The sequence below is a fragment of the Theobroma umbraticum genome, unplaced genomic scaffold (genome assembly GCF_002168275.2).
Source record: "Theobroma umbraticum cultivar Fairchild unplaced genomic scaffold, ASM216827v3 scaffold_239.1, whole genome shotgun sequence".
Lineage (NCBI taxonomy): Eukaryota > Viridiplantae > Streptophyta > Magnoliopsida > Malvales > Malvaceae > Theobroma > Theobroma umbraticum.
Window position 1 is genome coordinate 650,510 of NW_018397273.1, and position 23,172 is coordinate 673,681.

At 36.7% G+C, this 23,172-nt stretch overlaps 3 protein-coding genes across 3 annotated transcripts in view; 2 read left to right on the forward strand and 1 right to left on the reverse strand.

Moving 5' to 3' along the window:
* Positions 1 to 11,547, forward strand: part of LOC110427016 (ARM repeat superfamily protein) — a 16,648-nt gene extending 5,101 nt beyond the window's left edge. Inside the window, exons 5-20 of the mRNA XM_089785400.1 lie at positions 266 to 342; positions 456 to 576; positions 1,740 to 1,874; positions 2,317 to 2,397; positions 2,817 to 2,930; positions 3,060 to 3,139; positions 3,362 to 3,497; positions 3,862 to 4,011; positions 6,496 to 6,581; positions 6,725 to 6,912; positions 7,043 to 7,135; positions 7,691 to 7,878; positions 8,049 to 8,160; positions 8,829 to 8,986; positions 10,020 to 10,136; positions 10,892 to 11,547. Coding sequence (XP_089641526.1) covers positions 266 to 342; positions 456 to 576; positions 1,740 to 1,874; positions 2,317 to 2,397; positions 2,817 to 2,930; positions 3,060 to 3,139; positions 3,362 to 3,497; positions 3,862 to 4,011; positions 6,496 to 6,581; positions 6,725 to 6,912; positions 7,043 to 7,135; positions 7,691 to 7,878; positions 8,049 to 8,160; positions 8,829 to 8,986; positions 10,020 to 10,136; positions 10,892 to 11,125 — 2,070 coding nt within the window. The 3' untranslated portion in view covers positions 11,126 to 11,547. The remainder of the gene's footprint in view (positions 1 to 265; positions 343 to 455; positions 577 to 1,739; positions 1,875 to 2,316; positions 2,398 to 2,816; positions 2,931 to 3,059; positions 3,140 to 3,361; positions 3,498 to 3,861; positions 4,012 to 6,495; positions 6,582 to 6,724; positions 6,913 to 7,042; positions 7,136 to 7,690; positions 7,879 to 8,048; positions 8,161 to 8,828; positions 8,987 to 10,019; positions 10,137 to 10,891) is intronic.
* A 623-nt stretch (positions 11,548 to 12,170) lies between these two features.
* LOC110426965 (eukaryotic peptide chain release factor subunit 1-3-like) lies at positions 12,171 to 15,211 on the forward strand. Its single transcript, XM_021442317.2, is given in 6 exon segments — positions 12,171 to 12,371; positions 13,242 to 13,405; positions 13,407 to 13,794; positions 13,797 to 13,888; positions 13,890 to 14,310; positions 14,313 to 15,211. Coding segments are annotated over 5 exon segments (1,308 nt in total). The 5' UTR covers positions 12,171 to 12,371; positions 13,242 to 13,276; the 3' UTR covers positions 14,591 to 15,211.
* Positions 15,212 to 16,082: 871 nt separating this feature from the next.
* Positions 16,083 to 22,558, reverse strand: ACS (acetyl-CoA synthetase). The gene is given in 19 exon segments (XM_021442180.1): positions 16,083 to 16,551; positions 17,110 to 17,208; positions 17,313 to 17,403; positions 17,533 to 17,589; positions 17,739 to 17,914; positions 18,342 to 18,410; positions 18,571 to 18,649; positions 18,765 to 18,841; positions 19,261 to 19,374; positions 19,823 to 19,913; positions 20,023 to 20,111; positions 20,191 to 20,292; positions 20,411 to 20,493; positions 21,023 to 21,191; positions 21,316 to 21,438; positions 21,521 to 21,676; positions 21,774 to 21,784; positions 21,787 to 21,919; positions 22,115 to 22,558. Coding segments are annotated over 19 exon segments (2,307 nt in total). The 5' UTR covers positions 22,517 to 22,558; the 3' UTR covers positions 16,083 to 16,365.
* Between the last annotated feature and the right edge of the window lie 614 nt (positions 22,559 to 23,172).

A 23,172-nucleotide genomic window follows, 5' to 3' on the forward strand; every position in this document is an offset into this window, starting at 1 on the left:
CAGAAGAGCTGACAGCCATTTGCTTCTGGCTAGTTTTTATGTAGTAAATAATTTCGAAACTGCATATTAAAAATTTATAAACATGTCATGGATCCTGAGTAAGTATAATGGGAACAGTCATATGCCAAAGGGATCACAATTTGAAGGTCCCATGCTAGGATGAATTCTCCTCAATAGATTGCTGGCTCTTTGTCTTTATTCTGGTGCCTTGTGGTTTTAGGTCATATTTCATCCTGGCATGCTTTTAATTCCAGATTTTATATAACCTGTCATTTATGCTGTCAGCTGTGTGGCATTTCCATGTGAAGACTGGGAAATTGCAGACTCAACTTTGCAATTTTGGTACTTTTCAAAACACTTCCACTGAAAAACAGCTTATTTTGCAGTATACTATGTTCTTCCTTTTGTTGAATTTTTTTTTCTTTGGAAGCTCAATACATTTTCTTTCTTCTCAGGTCCAGTCTTGCAAGCTATATACTTGGTCTTGATGTTGATGGTACAAACAAAAAAAATGTCGAAGGCATGTTTTTTTCTGTATTCTCAGCATTACTTGATGCTCTTTTACTACGTGCTCAGGTTATTTCCTAGCCCTTTTCCTGCCCTTCTCTTCTTTCTCCTCTCTATGAAAAAAGAAAAGCTTCATAGGTGTAACTCTGATGTGTTATTATCATGTTTGCACTGTCCTATTTATTCATTTTTGGGGAAATGAGATTTTGCATTTTACGAAAGAAAAGAACTGAAAAAACAAAAATAATGGTGGAAAGCAAGGTGCAAACTTGCAAGCAATCGGAGCTAAACTGGTAGATGTCTTAACTAGTTTGACTAAATTATATTTTCAGTTTTCCAGTTAATTGTGTTAAGGTCATGCATCTTCATTAAGACAGCAGATTTTTTGTTTGAAACGAGAGGGAGCAAGGGGTGGAAGGAACTGAATTACATGAAATTGAACGATAGGTTCTGTCATGTAGGGTGTCTAGTCTTGGGTCTGAGATGTGTACTGCAAGGGGGAAGGAGGAAGTGAGGCAGGGAACGTTTGGTTACATTTTGTCAGAATGAAATTAGCTGTTGTCTCATAGCTATTGCCGCAATATCAGTGTCTTTTTTTTGTTTTTCTTATTCAGACTTTGCTTAAATTGCTGCGTTCTGTTTGAATGAAGAATTTTCCTTTAGTTTGCAGTGAGGGCCAAGTGGACACCTTTAGGGCTTGTTTGGATGAATGCTTTTGGTAATCTCAGTAGAATCTTCAGAAAGTTCTAAGAATTCTGCCACTGTTGTAGCCAAATGATTTAGATGGCTTTTTAAGATTTGAATCTTCCTGAAAATGAAAGCCTTTGTAGAAGTAGCCTATCCTAACACATTTTCAGGGAATATTTTGGTCTATCTACTTTTCACTTACTTGAATATTTCATGCTTTCTATTAGTAATTACATTCTGATAGGTGAGAAAATGGGATCCAAATGGATTAACTGCTAAATCTATCACACATCTTAGGGTAGTAATTGGATTGATGGCCTCTAATTTGTTCATCTACGGTGAATTTTTAACAACTCAGTAACCAACATGAATGCTTACTTTCGTGGTTGTTGCGGAGGCTGAAACATTGCTTCAATTTAATGTAACCTTACATTGAATATCATTTCTTAGCATTTTTTGTTTTGTGTGACACATGCATGTGCATGTCTGGTTATGCTATTTATATTTGAGAATTGATGGTAGTATGTTGAAATCGTCTTTCATAGGTGAATGAATCTGCATTGGATGACAAGAGTGGAAGTTTTGACTTGCCTGATGGTCTTCTCCAATTCAGGATGAATCTTGTTGAACTTTTGGTAGATATATGTCAGCTGCTACGACCTGCTCCATTTGTGCAAAGGGTGCTGATTCGGTCGTATAATTTAATTCTATATGGTTCAACTAGTTTAAAAGTTGTTCTGGTCGATGATATATCTTGGATAAAGCTGAAGCCCGTATTCTGTTTTTTGAATTTTTTTTTATGCCTGTTCAAGTATTTGTTTTATTTTTTGGTCCAAGTTTAATATGCCATCATAATCACTGTAGTTTAAGAATCAGCATGGATCTACCTCTATTTCCTTTTTGCTATGACATATTTGCATAACTCTGCCTCTGTTAATGTTGCCTGCTTATCGATGTGCGAGGACTCTTCAATCAGCGTATATGATATAACTGATAGTTCTAACAATGTTGTCCTTTGTCCTCTCCTCTTTTGCATTTACCTTTTTTTCCATAATTTCTAACATGATAAAGTATGATGTTGTTTTAATCTTATTTCATTTTATTCATTTTCCAATTTTGCAGCTTTTTTTTGGTGGTTGGTTTTCCACAAATATGGCAATAGCTTGGAAAGAGGTCGAAACCAAATTGTTTGCCCTCAATGTGGTAAGCACAGCATACAACTTTGTCCCAGTCTGTCTCTTTCTCTGTACTCTTGGTGCATTTGTATTCATCATTTCCAACTTCCTCCAATGAAAAAGGAGGATGTATATATTTAATCTCTGTGCATGTGCAAATCTAATGTGTATCTATGTACATATTTTGCATTTAATCAAGTGGAGTAAGTTCTTTTTTCTTACACCTGTTTCATGCTCGTTAGTACTTGCTGTTCTAATGTTCAAATTTCTCAAGCTTTTTCGAAGAAGCTTTAAATGTGTGGTCAACATAATGTTATATTTTTGTGGAAATCCTCATAAGAGGTTTTATAATATGTCTCACAAGAGATGTGACTGGATGAATCCATCTTGATTATATAGAAGTTTATATTTTGGAACTTTAATAGTGTAGGAGTCCTGCAATTGCAGGTTTCTGAAGTAGTCCTTCAAGAGGGCCAGGCCTTTGATTTCTCAGTGGTTATGCAGCTGGTTACAATCTTATCTTCCAGGCCTTCCGCTGAGCTCAAGGGATTCATGTGCATTGTATGTCAGTTATGCCTTTCAAAATATTTATGCACTACTTTTTGTTAATTTGCAATGAATATTATTTCTCAATGGTGGATTTGTTGGAAAAAAAAGTGTTTCCTCAGGAGGATTTTTCTTTTTAACTAGGTTTACAGATCAGTTGCAGATGTTATTGGCTCTTATTCCAAGTGGATATCTGCCCTGCAAACTAATACTAGACCCTCACTGTAAGGATGACCATTTTCTATTGTTTACCAGTGATGTGCTTACTTTGTATTAAATGTATTGTAGGAATCTTGCATGTATTTACAGAGATCATTTTGTCTTTGTCATCTTTTGTGGAAACCTTTTGTGAAGAGGAAAGAAAATGTACAATCTGTTGTGCAAGATCTATCATCAATCTATCTAGGATGCACCATATCATGGTTTTGCTAATTTGCTACTTCCAGATTATTTCTTGCTGCTGGGATTTCAGAACCTCTGTCCTCAAATGCTTGTGCCTCTGCCCTCCGTAAATTTTGTGAAGAAGTTTCTGCTGTGATTTATGAGCCGTCAAATTTGGATATCTTGATGTGGATAGGAGAGGTAATTATTTCTTCATATTCTTTTGTATGGTAAAAAATGAAAAATAATTAATGCTTCACGTAATTGTGGTCAAGTTTTCTGGATTTATTTGACATACATCCAAGCCAAGTAAACAATATTTGTTTATCACTGGCATAAGGATAATGCCAAAATAATTTGATACATAGAACTGATGATCTAACATGTTATGAACTTTTTGTAGCCAATGATTTTCCTGATCACTCTTGTTTTTTTTTTCCCCTTTTTGTTGCTTTCTTTTTCCTCTTTCTACATCTTCAGCTGCTTAAACATTTGTCATTAAAACTAGATTGTTGCTATTTGTTATTATCCTGTCTTCTAACTTCTTTATCATTTCTTCTCACAGGCTTTGGAGAAGAGGTGTCTTCCTTTGGAAGATGAAGAAGAAGTTGTTAGTGCAATCAGTCTGGTCCTTGGCTCTGTTTCTAACAAGGAGCTACAGAACAACTTGTTGGCTAGATTGCTATCATCTAGCTATGAAGCTATTGGGAAACTTGTCAGTTACTTTTTATAATACTTGGTCTATTGTTATGGTTCTGCGGTTATTTTCCTATGCACTCCTGAGGCTAATATTTGTATTATCTGGGTTATACAAATTTTTCCATAATGCACTGTAGCAAATAGTTTGCTTTAAAATGTTTAACGTAATTGATTTGAGAAAACAGTTTTAAAGGAGCTAACTAAACACTTCTTGATTTCTTTTAATGGATGTTGCTCTTTCTGACTGCAATCGTAGCAATTATCATGAGGCATTGCAATTTGGATGGTATGAGTTCATTAACTTTGCATCATCTACAGATGGAGTGAAGAGAGGCGGAAACTGTTGGGTCTTTATGGCATGTTTTAGACTCTAGCTGAAATGGGTGTAAATAAAACTGGTCGGATATGCTAACTGCAGATGGTGAGATATGTCCAACATAACACATTTTACTTATATGTAGCTTAGAAAGGAACTAGTAGCTGGATGGACATTAAAGACAATCCTTCCTTCAGGTTTGTACTTGCTGCATCCAGAGCTGGGTCATATTACTGAAATGAGTTGAGACTCTGTAGTATACAGGCCATCTTTCCCTCATAGGTCATCCATGGCTGCTGTTCCAATAGCAGGCAAACAGAAGCTCTATTTGAAGTAATTTTGGATTTTTAGAAATCTTGATTTATACTTCTTTGCTGTTTCGGATTTTTTAAAAATCATTGGTCTTTGGTACTTGGTGCATGCATATACTAAATTTCTTCATCCTCTTTTATTGAGTGCATCCATGCCAAGTTTTTCTGTTCAGGTCTTGTTTTGAGCTAGTTCCCCTATCTAGAGTTGCTTTTGTTTTATTGAGGAAGAAAAAATGTTGTTTTTTTTTTAATGCCTGACCTCCCACCATTAAAGAATGCTATGTTTGGTGGAAAGCCCATTCACTTCTTCCCCCTGAAGCCTAAAGTAGATATCTAGTATTTTACGCTGTTGCTTGACAGCTTTCTGCAAGCCAGGGTTTGAATCCCCCTGATCCTGCTCTCTTGGGGTGTCTCAACAACAAAACTGCCTTGCAAACAGGATATCTGTTCGACTGACCTCATTTCCATTAGTGCTCCCTTACAGATAGAGATGAATGTTTTTTAAATCTACACGATGTCAGAAATTTTCATGCGCATTATCCTGAATGAATCCCCTTTTTTATTTATCTTTTTGTGTCTTGTACCAACTCATCTCATCCCTTGGACCACTACCAAAAAAAGAGAAAAAAAAGGAAAACGTTGAGGAAAAACATTATTTCATATTTTATTTTCTCTTTCTCCAACAAATGTAAAGCCTGTTATCACCCTAGTAGTATCTGAAAATTCTAAAAGTGTTTAGGTTGTCTTGAATCTAATCTGAATCTTTCATTTCTTGACTAACCTGTGTGAAGTATATTTTGTAGTGGAGTTGGAATAACTATTCAGAACAGGTTGTTTGGCTTTCTGTCAAACCTGACAACTAGAAATAAAGTCTTGCTATGTATTAATTTCTTAGTTTCTTGCCACATGATCTCTTTAATTTGCTATGTATTAATAACTTTTCAACACAATGCCATTTGTCATGCTACTCCTCTTTCTCCCTTAAGACTGTATTTGCATTAAGCATTTGAACTAGGCTACCCTTGTAGTTGAAATATATGTGAGAGTATTATGAATGAAAACAATGAGACAAAGTTGCAGTCTTTGGATAAGCTTTTTCTAGCCTGATATTCTCCCTAGCATGCTTGATGCCGTTTTGCACTCATATGTGAGGTTTGAGTGTTTTGTTCAGGACTAAAACTTTTGTCTACAAGATAAGAATTGCTTTTGAAGTGTTGCACTCGACGTGGTAATAATTCAGTGCAAAGATTGAGTAACGGCTGGAAAGGATAGGTCTGTCCCTTATAATATCGAGTGAAAAATAGGGGGACTGATTCTCTATTATAAAATATGACTAGCTGGTCTTCTGATGTAGATGTTTGTATGTGTTCAAATCCAACCATTACCTCATAATCACCTTGGATTCTATCCTCATAAATTATGACTAGCTGGTCTTCTGATGTAGATGTTTGTATGTGTTCAAATCCAACCATTACCTCATAATCACCTTGGATTCTATCCTCTTGGATTTACTTAGGGTGTTGCATTGTTCTGTAGTGGTTGGCAGCTAGCTTACAAGGAGATTTTAGGTATAATATCAGCTGAATGATACGGAGAGGGCTTCTATGGTGTTAGGTGCAATCTGATTGGAAAGATAGATACAGAAGACATAAAAGCTGAGAGTAGTTGGCAGATGAGAATTTATGCTTGTCGGTACATTTTATTTGCTTAGTTCTTCATGTCACCATCTATGAATTATTTAGCGTCATTCTGAATTTTATTGTGGAAGCAGCTTGATTCTATTGCTTTTTTTATGCGAACTGTTGCAGACTTGAGTATGTTATTTTACATTATAAAATTTTGAATTGCAATTAACAGCTTAATTTTCTTTCAGATAGAAGATAATAATAACCATTCTCTGAGACAAAATCCAGCCGCTTATACGGAAATTTTGAGCTTTGCAACTAGAGGACTGCACAGGTATTCTCTTCAGAGTAATGAATCAGATATGGTATTTTGTTGGTGCAATTTTATGCAACTATATTTCTATCATTGCTGGAACTTCATATATAATATGTAGCTTTTTGAGTTTGAGGTGTAATCTCCGGTTGTCTGATTTTCAGGATGGGAATTGTCCTCAGTCATCTGGCCATGCCTTCCCTGTGTGAGCCTTCTACTGATAATTCCATTCTTTCAGTACTTAAGGTTTTCTGGCCTATGCTGGATAAGCTTTTTAGATCAGAACACATGGAGAACAGTAGTTTATCCGCTGCAGCTTGTCGTGCTCTTTCACTAGCGATTCAATCCTCAGGTACTGAAGAAAGTTTCCTCCTTTTCTTCTTGCTTTTTGTCAAATTAACTAATTTTGGGGTTTACTTGGGGGACCGTGGACTCTTTTGATTGCATGATGGTACAACACTGGAAGTTGCTTGATTGTGCAGGCCCGCACTTTGAATTGCTATTGCCCAAAATACTAGATTGCCTGTCGACAAACTTTTTGTCATTTCAAAGTCATGAATGCTACATTCGAACTGGTAAGTGTTTGGGTTTTACTTTTGAGTAATTGGTGCAGTGAAGAATTGTGGTATTTTTCTCCAATGATCTTCTTTGGTTATTTTAAAAACTCTATATTGTGTCTGTTGATTTAACTGTACATGCTCAATACTTAACCTGAATTGTAATCCTTATGAATTATCATTAACATCTCAGCTCATGATTGAAGAATTAACAAAAGTAAGAGTTTGAGATGCTTAGGATAATTTTTATACATGTCTTCAATTTTTTGCTTCTCCTTCATGTGATCTGCTTGGCTATCATCCTCCGGCTCTAAATCAAAATATGGAGTAGTAATTTAATCTTCTTATTTGTCCATAATGTCTTTGGCTGGTGGTTATTCAAATGATAGTGTGGCATGGGTGCTATTTTTCTTTTCGCTTTTCATGAATATAAGGTAATTTGGCACATGGCATGATGTGGTAACATCTTAAATACATACCCACGTACTGTATTTTATAGTATAGTAGATAGCCACATTCAATGGGCATTTTTTTCTTAACCTTTTACGCGGGTGCAAAAACAAATCTTGTCAGCTTCTGTTGTTATTGAAGAGTTTGGTCACAAAGAGGAGTATGGTCCTTTGTTCATGAGCACATTTGAACGGTTCACCCAAGCATCGTCAGTAATGGCCCTTAATTCTTCATATGTATGTGACCAAGAGCCTGATCTAGTGGAGGCCTACACAAATTTTGCATCAACATATGTTCGTGGCTCTCGTAAGGTGTAGTATACATCTTATTTTACTATTTATCATGCTTTTCTTGCTCTTGGTTTTTTGCCTTTTATTGGAAATAAATCAAGGTCAGTGTACTTTATACATATTTTATTAGGACTTGCCTTCTACTGGAAATGATTTGAATGATTTTTCTTGCTGTTTGATAAAAATCTCAGGAAGCATTGGCGGCATCTGGTCCTCTTCTAGAAATTTCTTTTCAAAAGGCAGCTATATGCTGCACTGCTATGCATCGTGGGGCAGCTCTTGCAGCTATGTCGTATTTGTCTTGTAAGCACTATATGTTAAATACTCCTTGCTTCCTTCTGCCTGTGGATCAAAGATAAGAGCCGTTAATGATAATGCTCTCTGTGGGCCCTGACATCCTAACTATGGTTATTATTGAAACCACATTATATAAGGAAACAATTGAATACTGATGTTTGCAGTTTAAATTTTGTCTTTGAAATTACCTTATGTTCTCAATTCGAACCAATTCCTTTTGCTTTGTCCTAAGAGTCAATGGAGATACAGAAATATTCCTTGACTTTTAATATTGGAGCTTCACTTGGGGTGAGTGTTAGTAGAAAGTAATATTCACTTTGTGGTATGAAGCCTGTTCACTGTGTTTTATCCCTGCAATAGCATTTGACAACAATCAACATGCTTCAGCAATTCCAGTTTAAGTATGATATATCTATTTCTGCACTAAACTGCTTTCAGATTCTTGGCAGACACACAGATAAACACATGTCAGTGTGTTCATAGCATAATACACATTCAGGTCACTGAATTGTAAGCCATGTTAGTGATTTTAGCTGCTTGTATTTATTCTTGAAGTTGGCGCCTATGCTGGCTTTTTCTTGAGAATTGTTGTTTTTCTCTTTTTCGTGTTTACAAATCTGTTCCAGTTATAACTTGGTGAAGGATATTTATATCATTTGCTTTGAGCCTTTTAGGTTTCTTGGAGATTGGCCTGACTTCATTATTGGAATCAATGACCTTTGCTCCTGAAGGGTCATTTGGTGCCACGGCAATTCATGTCATTTCTCATAGTGGGGAGGGACTTGTATCAAATATAGTGTATGCTTTACTTGGTGTCTCAGCAATGTCACGGGTAAATGCAGTATTCTTGAATCTCAAATAGATTAATGACTGCATATGTTTGTGCTGACTTTGAGCATATAATTTGAAACCCATTCATTGCTTTGAAGTAAATCTTTGATGTCATGTGATGTATTCACCTATTATGTTTAGATTTTAATTAAAGGGCATTGACTGCCGTTTCATAGTGAACTTGGAAACAATAGCAATGATATGGAGAAAGTATTTGGCGCAAAGGTTTGAAGTTTGAAGCTCGCATTATCTTCACAATAGTAGTTGAGAGAGGGTTCAAGAACACATCAACTTGTTAAGTGACAGTTTGAGGGATAGCTTTTATTTAGTTACAGAAGTTATCAAGTAAGCTATGATAAGGCAAATGAGAAGAATTGAGTTTATGGAGAGGGTTTGGAGGGAGCTCTGGGTCGCTATCGTGGCTATCATTCATCCCTTGTCAAATGAAGGTTAAAAGGGGGATATATAAATTCGGAGGGATTGTTAAAGTGTCCGACAGGAAATCTGTGTCACCGTGTTCTAAATATGATGAAGCGTGTGTTTATTTAGGCTAGGTGAGCAGGCAAGTATGATGACATGTGGTGGTATTGCAAACTCTAATCCAACCTTCACTAAGATGTAAAACTGTGTTCAATAAATTAGTGGGGGCAGCTATGGAAATAATGTTTGTAATGGACAAGGAGGTGTTTAAAATTATGGGCAATATGGAAACAATGTTTGTGATAGACAAGGAGGTATTGAAAATTAACTCATGAATAGGTTTGCTAAAATGCATATTTTATGGAATTTTAGTGCTGCAAGCTTCACATATCAGTGACCTTGGTTTGGATACTTTCTTTCAGTAACATATCACAAAAACATGATAGCAATTAAGGGATTTATTAATAACTTTATGGATATGCATTGACTCCATTTTGATGGCAATGAAGCAAGTCCCGTTCCATGGTAAACCAAAGCATCTCATGTCTAATTGACTGTACATATATCTGTACTCTATGCAGCTGACAACTTATGCTGCTTTTCCTTCTTAATAGGTTCACAAGTGTGCAACGATATTGCAACAATTAGCTGCAATTTGCTGTTTGAGCGAAAGAACAACCTGGAAGGCCATTCTTTGTTGGGATTTTTTGCATTCATGGCTACAAGCAGCGGTCTCTCCTTTCTTTCCCTCCTTTTCTTTAACGTGCATATGGACATTCATGCAATTGCAAGTGGGCTGAAATTTAGTACTTCACCAATGTGAATAAAGCAGTTACATTCAGCTAACCAAGTTGCTTTCAGCTAATCCTACTGGGATGATTCTGTAACTTAGCCCTCTAGAGCTACTAACTCTAAATCAGTTTTTTTCCTTTTAATTTTCTATGATTTGATTTTTTTTTCTTTTCTTTTTGAATTGTGTCCCGATAAGATGTTGAGTGGTTTATTTTGGCTCCTCCTATATGCATGCCATAGAAATGCTAAAATGAACGAGGGTAAAAGGACAAGAAGTTCACAAGGCTCCTGCATTGCAAGGTCTGGGAAGGGTTAGATGTAGGCTGTGTTACCCTGCATTTGCTAGGAGGTTGTTTTTGTGACTTCCAGGTGGACATCAAACAACCTTACCATTGTGCCAATGCTGAATTGACTTTACTAGGCTCTTCTTCTGATATATATATATATATATATATATATTCCAAGACAGTCACTCCAAAACAGACCACAGTAGCTATATGATGCACTTGTTTTAAGTTTTGCTTCTAGGGCTGAGAATTGGGTATATGTGCCTGTGTGTGTTGTGAGGGAATAGCACCTTCTTCCACTATGTTGTGTTGGCTATATAGATGGTGTTGTGCCACTGTGGGGGGAGACGTCATGTAATTTGAATTGCCTGTTATGATTCAATCTCAGATTTGTTGAATTTCTTCAGTTTTATCAGGTGCAGGCTCTTCCAGTTGAGTATCTGAAGCTGGGAGAAGCTGAGACGCTAGTGCCAGTTTGGTTGAAGGCACTTGCTGGTGCTGCTGCAGATTATCTTGAGAGCAAGAGCTCCAATGGAGGAAAGAGCGATTATGGGCATATGCAAGGGAAAGGAGGAAGAGTGCTGAAGCGAGTCATCCGAGAGTTTGCTGATGGTCACCGCAACATCCCAAATTTGACTTGACTCCCACCTGTAGATGCTGTCAGTCAGCTTTCGACACATATTGCTCGAAGCCTTCCATACTTGCTTCAAGCTCAGTTCAAATCTGGGAGATGGAGCTATTACCATCTGTTGCATTGGCGAAACTTGTCATCACAATATAAGTAACACTCGTGAGAATCTCTTGTACAGCATATTGACCCAATTTTGTTAGACCAGAAAGAATCAGATTAGGATTGTTCTATATCTTGTGGGAGAGCAGATAGAAATGAGAATACAGAGTACCTTTTTCCTTCCCTTTTGGTGCCAGAGAATTACCTGTACTTAAAAGAAAGGACTGTTGTCAGTGATTTCTATTTCCTTTTTTTTTTTCCTTCCTAACATGGCTGAATTTTTTGTGAAATTAATGCAAATAATTTTTTATTTACAGCACTCTTTTTTCTCCATCATGGTCTACTGAATATATTGTTACAAGACTACAATTATGTAATCTTAATTTATAAATATTTAAGAAAAAATTAATAAAAATTAAAATTTCTTACAATAAAAATGGATATTACTACATAGAATTTGACATAATAATTTTTAAATTATTCATGGAAATTGAAGTAAATATTTATCTTTTTATTGTGTTCAATTCAATCGTTGAATTTTTATTTTTGATCAAATTTAATAGCTTTGTATGATTAATATTTGATTAATTATTGTTAAGTAAATTATCTCTTGTCATCTTATATTGGTAATGTTACGAGACATATTGACATGCCATAAAAGGTATTACAAAATGATAAATAATATTTTAATTAATAATATTTAATTAATTATTAATTTTAAAAAATAATTTAATTTAAAATAAAAATATAAGGATTTAATTAAAAATAATAAAAGAAGAATAATTTATTTAATTTTTTTTAATAGTTAAGAAATTGTAGACGTAATTACTTCTAAAAATAAATATAGAGGTAAGGTAATTAATTTCTATGAATAAAATAACCAAAAATTTTACGTTATTACCGGTAAAGATGTAAGAAAAACCAAAAAATAACTATTTATAAAAAGGCGGCGAAGAACGTGGCGTGGGGTCGGAAAGGTATCAGTAAATGAAAAATACGAGTACACTACAGCTGAAGCTATATCGTTAGCGTTCAGCACAGGTAAAGGTTAGTGGAAAACCCTAGCACCAGCGGCGGCGGCTGCGGAGGAGGAGCTGCAGCTTCCACTTTCTTTGTTGCTTTTTTCAGGCGGGAATAACAGAGAGAGAGAGAGGGAGGTATGGTCTGCATATATAGCTTTGTCTAATCTTTGTTTCAGTTTGTTGAATCTTTCTTTCATTTTTGTTTTGTTTATGTATTTAATCGTTTGGTTACTCTGCGATGGAAGGTCGACTTTTGGGCTTTCCATTGATTTGTTTCTTATCTCAATCTCTCTTGACTTGGAAGGAAAGGCAAAGATCTGTGCTTTGCTGGAATCTGGAAGATAATACCATGTCTGCTCCACCTTCATACCTTCCTCGTCTTGAGCTGATCTGCTATTCTATATAATAATAGTTCATAAACAAGTGGTAGGATAATACTTATGGTTCATAGTAAACGGCAAAAATGAACAAATCAAGAATTGACAAAAAAAAAAAAAGAAACTAAAATGGGGCAGATCTTTGCTTCTATATATGCACTTTGAGTGATGTGGATTGACATAATATAATTGATGTAAGTAGTAATTTTTTGTTAGTATTAAATGATAAATAAGTCAATAAATTCCGTTGGATTTGGAGATAAGCAACTAAGCCTGGACTTAATTTGGATTGTTCACAGATTGATCGCTTCAGCTTTACTATATATCAGTATCACCAATGCTTCATCTTGTTTGTTTCTTTTCCTTTTTCCCTTCCTTTTTGACTCTTTAGATTATGCCTCGAAGCTATTTCCGCTCCGTGGATATCTAATCTAGCGATGTCATGCTGAACATTCTCTCTATGTCCCATTCGCACCATTCATGAATCATGATGCAGATTACTTTTCTTGTGTGGCACGACATCTTTAGTCTTATATATGCACGAACTCTGCAGCCACCCTAGTTTTTGCCAATCTATGTTGAAATCCAAACCATTCTGCTTCTGCCTAATTTGTCCTGTTCTTTGTAGGCTACTCTGTCTCTGGTTCTTCTTCACAACGCACAATGGCAGATGGTCATGAGACTGATAAAAACATAGAGATTTGGAAAATAAAAAAGCTAATCAAGGCATTGGAATCTGCCAGGGGTAATGGGACCAGCATGATTTCTCTCATCATGCCTCCTCGTGATCAAAATATCCCGTGTCACAAAGATGTTGGGTGATGAATTTGGAACTGCATCAAACATCAAAAGCAGGGTCAACCGTCAGTCTGTGTTGGCTGCCATTACTTCTGCTCAACAGAGGCTGAAACTCTATAATAAGGTTCCCCCCAATGGGCTGGTGCTGTATACTGGGACAATTGTTACTGAAGATGGCAAGGAAAAGAAGGTGACGATTGACTTTGAGCCTTTCAAACCTATAAATGCATCATTATACCTCTGTGATAACAAGTTTCATACTGAAGCTTTGAATGAGCTTTTAGAGTCTGATGACAAGTTTGGGTTTATAGTCATGGATGGGAATGGCACATTATTTGGTACGTTAAGTGGAAACACAAGAGAGGTGCTTCATAAATTCACTGTTACCTACCAAAGAAGCATGGAAGAGGAGGACAGTCAGCTCTGCGATTTGCTCGTCTGAGAATGGAGAAACGGCACAACTATGTGAGAAAAACTGGCAGAACTTGCTACACAGTTCTTTATTAATCCTGCTACCAGTCAGCCCAATGTTGCTGGACTAATACTGGCTGGTTCAGCTGACTTCAAGACTGAGTTGAGCCAGTCCGACATGTTTGATCCTCGTTTGCAGGCCAAGATTTTGAATGTCGTTGATGTGTCTTACGGGGGTGAAAACGGTTTTAATCAAGCTATTGAGTTGTCAGCTGAAATCCTTTCAAATGTAAAGTTCATACAAGAAAAGCGATTAATTGGAAAATACTTTGAGGAGATAAGCCAGGATACTGGAAAGTATGTGTTTGGCATAGATGATACATTGAAGGCTCTGGAAATGGGTGCTGTAGAAATCCTTATTGTGTGGGAAAATCTAGACATCAATAGATATGTACTAAAAAATAGTTCAACTGGAGAAATTGTCATAAAAACCTGAACAAGGAGCAGGAGGCTGACCAGAGCAATTTCCGTGATCCTGCCACCTCAGCAGAGTTGGAAGTTCAGGAAAAAATGCCTCTACTTGAGTGGTTTGCCAATGAGTATAAGCGCTTTGGTTGCTCTCTTGAGTTCGTCACAAACAAATCCCAAGAGGGGTCACAGTTTTGCAGAGGGTTTGGTGGTATTGGAGGTATCCTCCGCTACCAGCTTGACATAAGATCATTTGATGAGGTATCCGATGATGGAGAAGTTTATGATGATTCTGATTAGAAAGCACTGCTCAAAGCAGGCATGTAAAAAATGGTGTGAGAGAGCCTGTACCGCCCAGATGTAATGTTTCTTTCTTGCTACTTTCACCTTTTGATTCCAAAAATAATCTGGGACACTCTTGGTTTGGGTTTTACCTATTTAGGCTGTCTGTCAAATTGGATTAAGATTGTTTCTATTGAGGAACTACTTGCTGTTTTACCTGTTTGATCTTCCATTCTACTCTTCCATCTAACTCCTCTCTTGAAGTGGTTGGGTCTCTAGAGATATTTTTGTTTTCCTGGTACAAGGGAGAGCACTATACCTTTACCATTACCACTCGAAGCGGCATGCTACATTATTATCTGCTTTCATAGCTCGACATAGCCCAAAAAAGTGTGGCAAATTCTGTCCCACAGGCTGTTATTAAGGAGGCGAGTTTTTGATGGATGGAACAGACATTTGTAGCTGTTTCTTTTTCTTTTTTTTTTTTCTGAATGGTGTTATTTTATGTTGACCTTTTAATCTTTAGACCACATTGATGTTCACCAATGTTATGACTTATGGTTGAGTTCCACAGAGTTGTCTGCCCGTATTATGGTTTCTGTTCTTGGCTGAATACAGTTCAATTGGTTTTTGGTTGTTTCTATTCAGTTCCTCTCATGGCACCTTGGCTTTAGGGTTAGGAATTTCTCTTCTTAGAAAAAACGAACTTTATGGCAGCCTTGTCGTACTAGTCCCAGTATGACAAAGAAGCACTACTAAAACTTACTTGTGGTACGAAAAGCTTCTAGCAAGCTAGGAATGTCGTGGAATATTTCCACGGATTTTGTCATCGTCTGAAGTTTGGGACAGACCAGCTCCAATACAAGTGGGAGAGATTCTTACATGGTGAGTGCTAACAAAATTAGGAGCAGCCTATGCTTTACTAATTGTGATATTAAATTATATGATAAGAGAATTCTTTTTTATGTGATAAATTTTTTTATTTATGTAAGTGTAAGTATCAAGATTCGACATTATTGAAAAATGAGATGAATCTTGTATTTATAAATAAAGATTTTTCTTCATCCGATAAATATGTTTTTTGGAATAAAAAAATGATTACATGACAAGTGATATTAATACCTTCTTATATTATTCATTGATATGGGATATTACTCATGAGAGTTACTAAGATTAAAGTCTACTTAACTATTCATTAATATGAGATATCTTATAAAAAATACTTCGAATTAAGATGAATCGTTCTCCTTTATCTATGACAAAACTAATACAATAAAAATACGAATCATTCTCTTCTATATGTGAAAGAACAAATACAACAAAGATGAGATAAATTTTGAATTTATAAATAAAAGTTTTTTTCCACATGATAAATATATTTTTTGGATTAAAAATATAAACTCGTGACACATGTGTCATGTTTATGTTATAATTCCGCTCCCCTTATTCTTAGAAGCTAATTATAGGCATTAGGGCTATGAGAATGGCAATAAAACTCTACACGTTTGAATTATTTTCAAGCCCCATTTACTATTATTTCCATTATTTTAAGTGTACAATTTGTACATTGGTTTACAAGTACCGGTGTAGCATTCACCATGATACAGGGACCTGCTTGAATACTTTTCTCAACCGCGATAATCAGAAATCTATAGGGATGAAACAACCTCAAAAGATGTATATGATGGGGAAAGAAATAAGGGACAAGGAAAAACTGAAACTAACAGCTATCAAGAGCCGAAAATGGGGCACTCCTTAAGGGACGGCATCCGGTACCGTGAGTTCGAGTTGTTTCAGCAGTCAGCAAGTGCAATAAGCTGATCAACTACGCCAGGCTCTGCTAGTGTGCTTGTGTCTCCAAGTTCATCTAACTGTCTCGATGCAATTTTCCTCAGAATCCTCCTCATTATCTTTCCACTCCTTGTTTTTGGGAGGCCAGGCGCCCAGTGTATTTTGTCAGGTGCTGCAAATGCTCCTATCTGCAAGGCAGATGGACATCTCATACTACGAGCAATGGAAATTCAAATCAAGTGCATGAAAGCTCATTAAACAAACAATTCACTATCTGAGTGGGATGTTAGGATATCGCTTAAAACAGCTAAAGCTTCAATTTTTTATTCCAGGAGATGAGTCTCACAAAAACCCCAGTACTCTTGATAAGGACCACAATCAAAAAATGCAAGGACAGGACTGAGAACTGAAATCTGGTTATGGTGTAGATCATATATAACACTTGGACTTCCTTGAGGCTTTAAAATGATTAAAGCAGAAGGTTCTATTTTTCAAACAAATAAGGTCGATCAATCTGTTGGCTTAACACTACTCTATTTCAAGTTTCGTGTTTATATCCTCCAGAACTTTTAGGGTAATATATAAGAGTTCCTACACATGGGTGTACTAACATCTCAACAATTTTTTTTCCAATTTGTCGGTAGACCAAGATAACGCTGGCATCATTTCTACATCAATAATTTTCAAAAAGAAAGGTGCATTAGGTTAAGTGTCTTTATGCTACAGCCACTGGAATAGTATCAAACCTGATTTCGCACTGTGAGTATAAGGCTCTTTCGGAGTTCTTCACTGTAAGAAACTCCGTCCACAAGAGTAACAAAGGCATATATGCCCTGTCCTTTAACCTAACAGCAGCGGAAAATGAAAGCTTAGACTTACTAACCACAATAATGTATCTCAGCTACTTAGTACTTAATTCTTAGAAACATGCATCAGGCCCACTGAATACCTCGTGCTCAACACCAACCACAGCAGCTTCTGCACATTGAGGATGAGAGACTAGAGCAGATTCCACCTCAGCTGTGCCAATACGATGTCCACTGCAAATATTAAGATAGTATCATCCACAGGCAACAGGAAAGAAACGGTTTGTTTAATTACTTGCTTACGAACATGAAGACATTCAATAGGATATTTTCCAGATAACAGAACTTCATTAAAAAGAATACCTAACATTGATAACATCATCCACTCTTCCAGTAAGCCAGTGGTATCCATCCTTGTCCCTAAACCAAAGACAAAAGTAACTCAACAGTAGTGCCTGAGGATGCCATCAGTTGATAAAAGTCTAGGATGGCAAATTAGAATCCAATATTGTGCACTAATAAAAATGCAGACCAAAAAAATAGCAATTTCAGTGTTAGGAACAACATACCTGCTGCAGCCATCACCAGTAAAATAATATCCAGGGAATGGTTTAAAGTATGTTGTCTCATATCTCTCATGGTCACCATAAAGAGTTCGAAATGCACCAGGCCATGAGCTTTTCACGCAGAGATAACCACTGCACTCACCTTCAATCTCAACTCCTTTCTCATCCACTATGACAGGCTGCAGTTATACAAGAAGAAGAGATTGATAAAAAGACCAAAAAAAAAAAACAGGACCATTCACTAGGATCAATGCCGGGAAACCAGAGTACAGCGGAATCCGTAGTCCATAGCACTAAGTGTCAGGATCCGGGCACCCATATTGAAGGTCGTAGCCAACTCAAGCCCTTTCACATGTCCTCTTGGCTTAACACAGGCTCAAGGCCTCGAACCTGCACGGACCTTATGATGTGCTTAGGATAACAGGGCCACAGAAACCACACCGTCGTGCTACAGTAACGGACCCACTGGGTACTGGCCTTTGGCGTTAATTCTGTGCAGTGGCACTAAGCAGTGGTCGGTAAAGCAAATCCATGAAATTTCTAATGCAGAGGATCCACCGGAGTGGCAACTGCAGAGCGTATGACTATAACAGCATTGCATTAAACCTGAACTCCAAAGAAAGGAAAGGTAGCAGATCCAGGCTTCTGTGGCCAGGCACCCGGGAGAGGAGTAATCTGCCAGTTAACAATGGAGAACAATAATCAAAAGTTGACATATGCATGTAAAGCAGAGTAAAATCATCTAAATTTTCCATGTAAAAATTAGTTCTGAGAATATTTGCTTAGAGGATGCTAACAAAATATGTAACATGAAGGAATGAAGAAAAAAACTTACCATGAAGCCACCTGTTTCAGTTTGCCACCAAGTGTCCGAAATAGGGCACCTAGAGCCTCCAACTACATTAAAAAACCACCTACAGTAATTGGGATGATTTTAGGTTAAACATTTCTTTTACATCTAGAAAGAAAGAGAGGATAAAAATAGAGAGTAAACTTGTTGATCAGACGAAATTATATAAAGCTGAGAACCTCCAAGCACTTGGATTAATAGGCTCTCCAACACTTCCAAGGACACGCAGGGACTTGCGAGAGTAGCGTGTAACATACTGCATAGTCAGCAATAGTGATATCAATATAAATTTTGGAAATACATCAAGAGGAACTCCTGTGATGGTTTCTATCCAAACATAATAGACATAGCAAAATAGCATTCCTCACAGGCCAAAGGATAGTTCAAAGATCACAGAAATAAACTTCCATGCCGGAATTAAAGAAAATGGCTAGATTCTTGCCAAATTCAATGGAGTGCCTTTAATCTTTATTGCTCCATTTTGGTTGACAATGTTGAAAGAGAAAAGGAAGACAAAGTAAATTGAAGCTGTGGGAAATTATGAGGCTGGGTGTCAAATATGAACATAAATGAAGCAAACCAGTAAAGAGGAGCTCTCTTTGTTCACAACAATTCTGATAAATATTTTGGTCCATAGATTTGTAGTTTGTAAGTAAGGTTAGAGATAAATCTTGCCTCATCACCATCACGCATAAGAGAGCGCACCAATGTAGGGGCAGTGTAGAATATGGTAACCTTGTATTTGTCAACAATGTCCCAAGATCGTCCAGGATCAGGATAATTTGGGGCCTGCATATAACATGTGGACATGTTGCTATCTATTGAAACATTTACAACATTTTTAAATCAAAATATCTTGTTTCAACAAATATGAGATTCTTATACTTATTAATGGCCATTATATATATTAAAATCAAAGTTTACATTTTCTATGTTCATATGCTGCAATGTGCTGTGATGGATAGCGTCTTACTACCTAGTTGCTCTCTTGATAAACTTTCAGAAACAGAATATAACTTATCAAACCTTCCATATACCTTGATGTTTCATCTGACATAATTTAATTAAGCGGGATTAGTTGCCAATTTTCCTTCTTAGTCTTAGTGACAATCCCCACGGAATCAAAAGTTACATCATAGACACTATCCAATGCCAGATCTATTTAAAGATGGATTAGTTGCTAATCTTGGAAGCATAATCTCTTTTTCCATGTCAAATAAGAATTGTACACCCTTACCCCCTCATACAAAACAATTGTTGCTCCATTAAGCATTGGTCCATAAGTGACATAACTGTGCCCAGTAATCCAACCACAGTCTGCTGTGCACCTAAAATCAAGGAAAAGATATGTCAAGCAAACCAAGTATTGATATATTACTAAGCAGCAAGAATTTATAAAATTTCAGGAAAATTAAGGATGCAGAGTGTCCAAAGTACCAGTACACATCAGACGCTTTGTAGTCAAATGCATATTTAAATGTTGTAGCCGTGTACACCATATATCCTCCAGTTGTATGGAGGACGCCCTTTTAAAAGTTCATATTAGAGCATAGCAAAGGTAAATGAGAAACTAAATAAAATACATCAACCAAGGAAAATAAATACCTTCGGCTTTCCAGTACTGCCACTAGTATACAGTAGAAAAAGGGGATCTTCTGCATCAACCCACTCAACATCGCAAGTAGTTGCATATTTTGGGACAACATCCTAGAAGAAGATTATGAAAATCAGCAATCCACGACTAAACAAAATACTAATTTAAAATTATTGCTACTGAAAACAGAAACCATCAAAATGTACAATTCTTTTCCAGTTATATACTAACCTCCCACCATATATCTCTTCCATCCTGCCATTTAGTGCTTTCCTTCTTCAATGCCGATTGGTTTTCATACGTTAAGCATACATCTGCTCACAAGAAGATAGCTCCTTTTTATAGAGAACAGATGAGTTATAAAAATTAATAAAATTGTGTGTCACTGGTGATGGAAATCCATGCAGCAACTTGAGGAAGCAGCTCAATTACAAAAGCACAGGATGCAGGCAGCAAAAAGGTAAGGGCTTAGCAGCCTGATTAGCATCCATGGTGTTCTATATCTGGTTATGTTAAGCCACATCTGACTAACACACTGCATTGGTTATGTTAAGGCAACTGGCAAGCACCTGGCCCTTGGCTATCAAAACATTCTGAATGAAATTGAAGGGACAGTAGTGCAAGGGAAGACTGTTGTACCAAAAATTTTAGTTGCTATAGAAAATGAAATTTAGGCTAAAGATAAGTGCTCCAATGTACGGCAATGTTAAGCAAAAGTTGTAAAATTAATCTCAAGTCAAAAACTCAGTACCGGAAATGGGTTTGACCCAGTCTAAATATGCATGAACTGCAATGGAGAAAACAATGCTCAAATCAGATAACAATTTCTTAAAATTTACTAACCTACGGAGGCCCCATTCTTGGCAGATTCAACAAGGGCAGCATCAACAATGTCTTTGAGATGGATGGTCTTAGGACCTCTTTTAACAGCATTACAAGTAATAACAACTTTTGGTTTGCAGTCCATGATACGTTGGGCAAGAGATTCTGAAGAGAATCCAGCAAAGACAACCTGAAAGGACGAAGGGGGTAGGAATATATTTAATTATAAAGCAGAAATTAACAATGTAATCTCTTAGAGTTTAGCAGTTTCACACTGTTCATCCTTTTTATGCTAACAAAGAGGAGGCATGTACCGAGTGAACAGCACCAATGCGTGCACATGCAAGCATGGCAATCGGGAGTTCCATTAACATGGGCAAATAAACAACAACAGCATCACCCTTTCTAACGCCAATAGCTTTCAGGTAGTTAGCAAGCTGCAGAGAAATGAACCAAATGAGAGGTGTTTCCAATTGATGAATTTGTAAAGGTGCAGCAAAGAAACAAACTTAAAGAAACCTGGCAAACTCGGTCCAGTAGCTGCGAGTAAGTCAAAGTGGCATCAAAGCCAGGTTCATTCGATTCCCAGTAAAGGGCGATTTTGTCAGCAAGTCCAGCATCGATGTTTCTATCCAAGCAATTGTAGCACATATTGGTGATGCCACCTTTGAACCACTGGTAACGCCCAGAAAGAACGAAAGAAAGTGATTAGACTTACGTTGACCCAAATCTTAAACAAGACAAAACAAGGACGAAAAACAGAGAAAAAGACCTCGATCTTGTGTTCCCTTTCCTGACATCGAGATTCTCGCAGTAGACTTGGTCTCCCCACCTTTGCTTCCAGTAGAACTCCGATGATGCAATGTCGGACCAAAATCCAGCGGGGTCCTCTATTGATCGTCTGTACATTTCCAGGTACTGATCTCATCTCGCCCCCACAATTAACAATCATCAATTATAACCACTCAATACAAGCCAAATCATAAATATCCATTATTTTTGTTATCATGTACAGCTGCTGATGAATTAAAAGGAAACATAACGCAGTATGAACATATCTCCAGTATTGATTTGAATGGTAAAAAACGGAGACAAACAAAAAGAATGAGAAACCTTTATTGGAGAAGGAACGAGAGCCTGGCCAGAGAAGTCATCACTAGGGAAAACGAGGTGGTCCTCCTCCGAAGCAAGAGCCTCACCCAAGACGACAGCGTTCAAATGGGAAATCTTGCCGGCGCCCGAAGGCAGAGTTGCCATGGACTCCACATGTCTCAAATGGTTGGTGGTCGTAAGATTATTGAGATATGCCATCGCCAAAACAACTCCTCCTCCTGCTCGGCCACCGACTGACTGACAATGGCCCAATCCCTGTTTGACCTGTGATGTAGAGGGAGCCACTCTTTTATAACGTTGAAGCAGAGGGAGGGCATGTGGGGAAATGGAAATCGTCATCATTTTCCTTTTTCTTTCTTTTTTTTTTTTTTTTTTTTTTGATACAGGTATTCTGCCTAGCATTGACGTTGTTAAATTAGAGATAAAATACTACAGACACATAAAATATTCCACTAATTTTGGTTTTACACTGCACTTGTCCAGATTCCAAACGTTTCTTCCTTGAATCCACCCACGCCACGCACACTTGTTCCATATCAACAAAAATATACGGGATAAGGTATTTCTTAGTTTTCAAATTCGAAAATTCGGATAGTGAATACTTCGTGACTCTACTCAAAACCTTATTCGAATTTACGATAATTATTAAATTTTATTATCCAAATTTTATTCGATTTTGATTATAAAATATTTTAATCTTACTTAATTGAATCAAATAAGGTAGTATGTCTAATTATAAAATATCTATTACCATATTCATATGATTGGCATAAAAAAATATATAATATTTTTTTTAAGAAAAAACTTTTGAAGTATTTAAGAATATTCAATTAAATTTATTTTTATTTAATTTAATCACATCTATATATTTTTATAATTAATAATTTTAAAAAAGATTAGATTAAAGAAAAGGAAGTTTGAACTTTCACATCAAAGACGGGTTATCTTCCCTTGTTGGTTCATTTCGAAGGCTGCTACCTCCTCTCTTTTATAGAAATGTAATATATTTTTCAATTGGAAATGGTCCACCTCCCGCCCGCCATCTTCACGAACTTGTC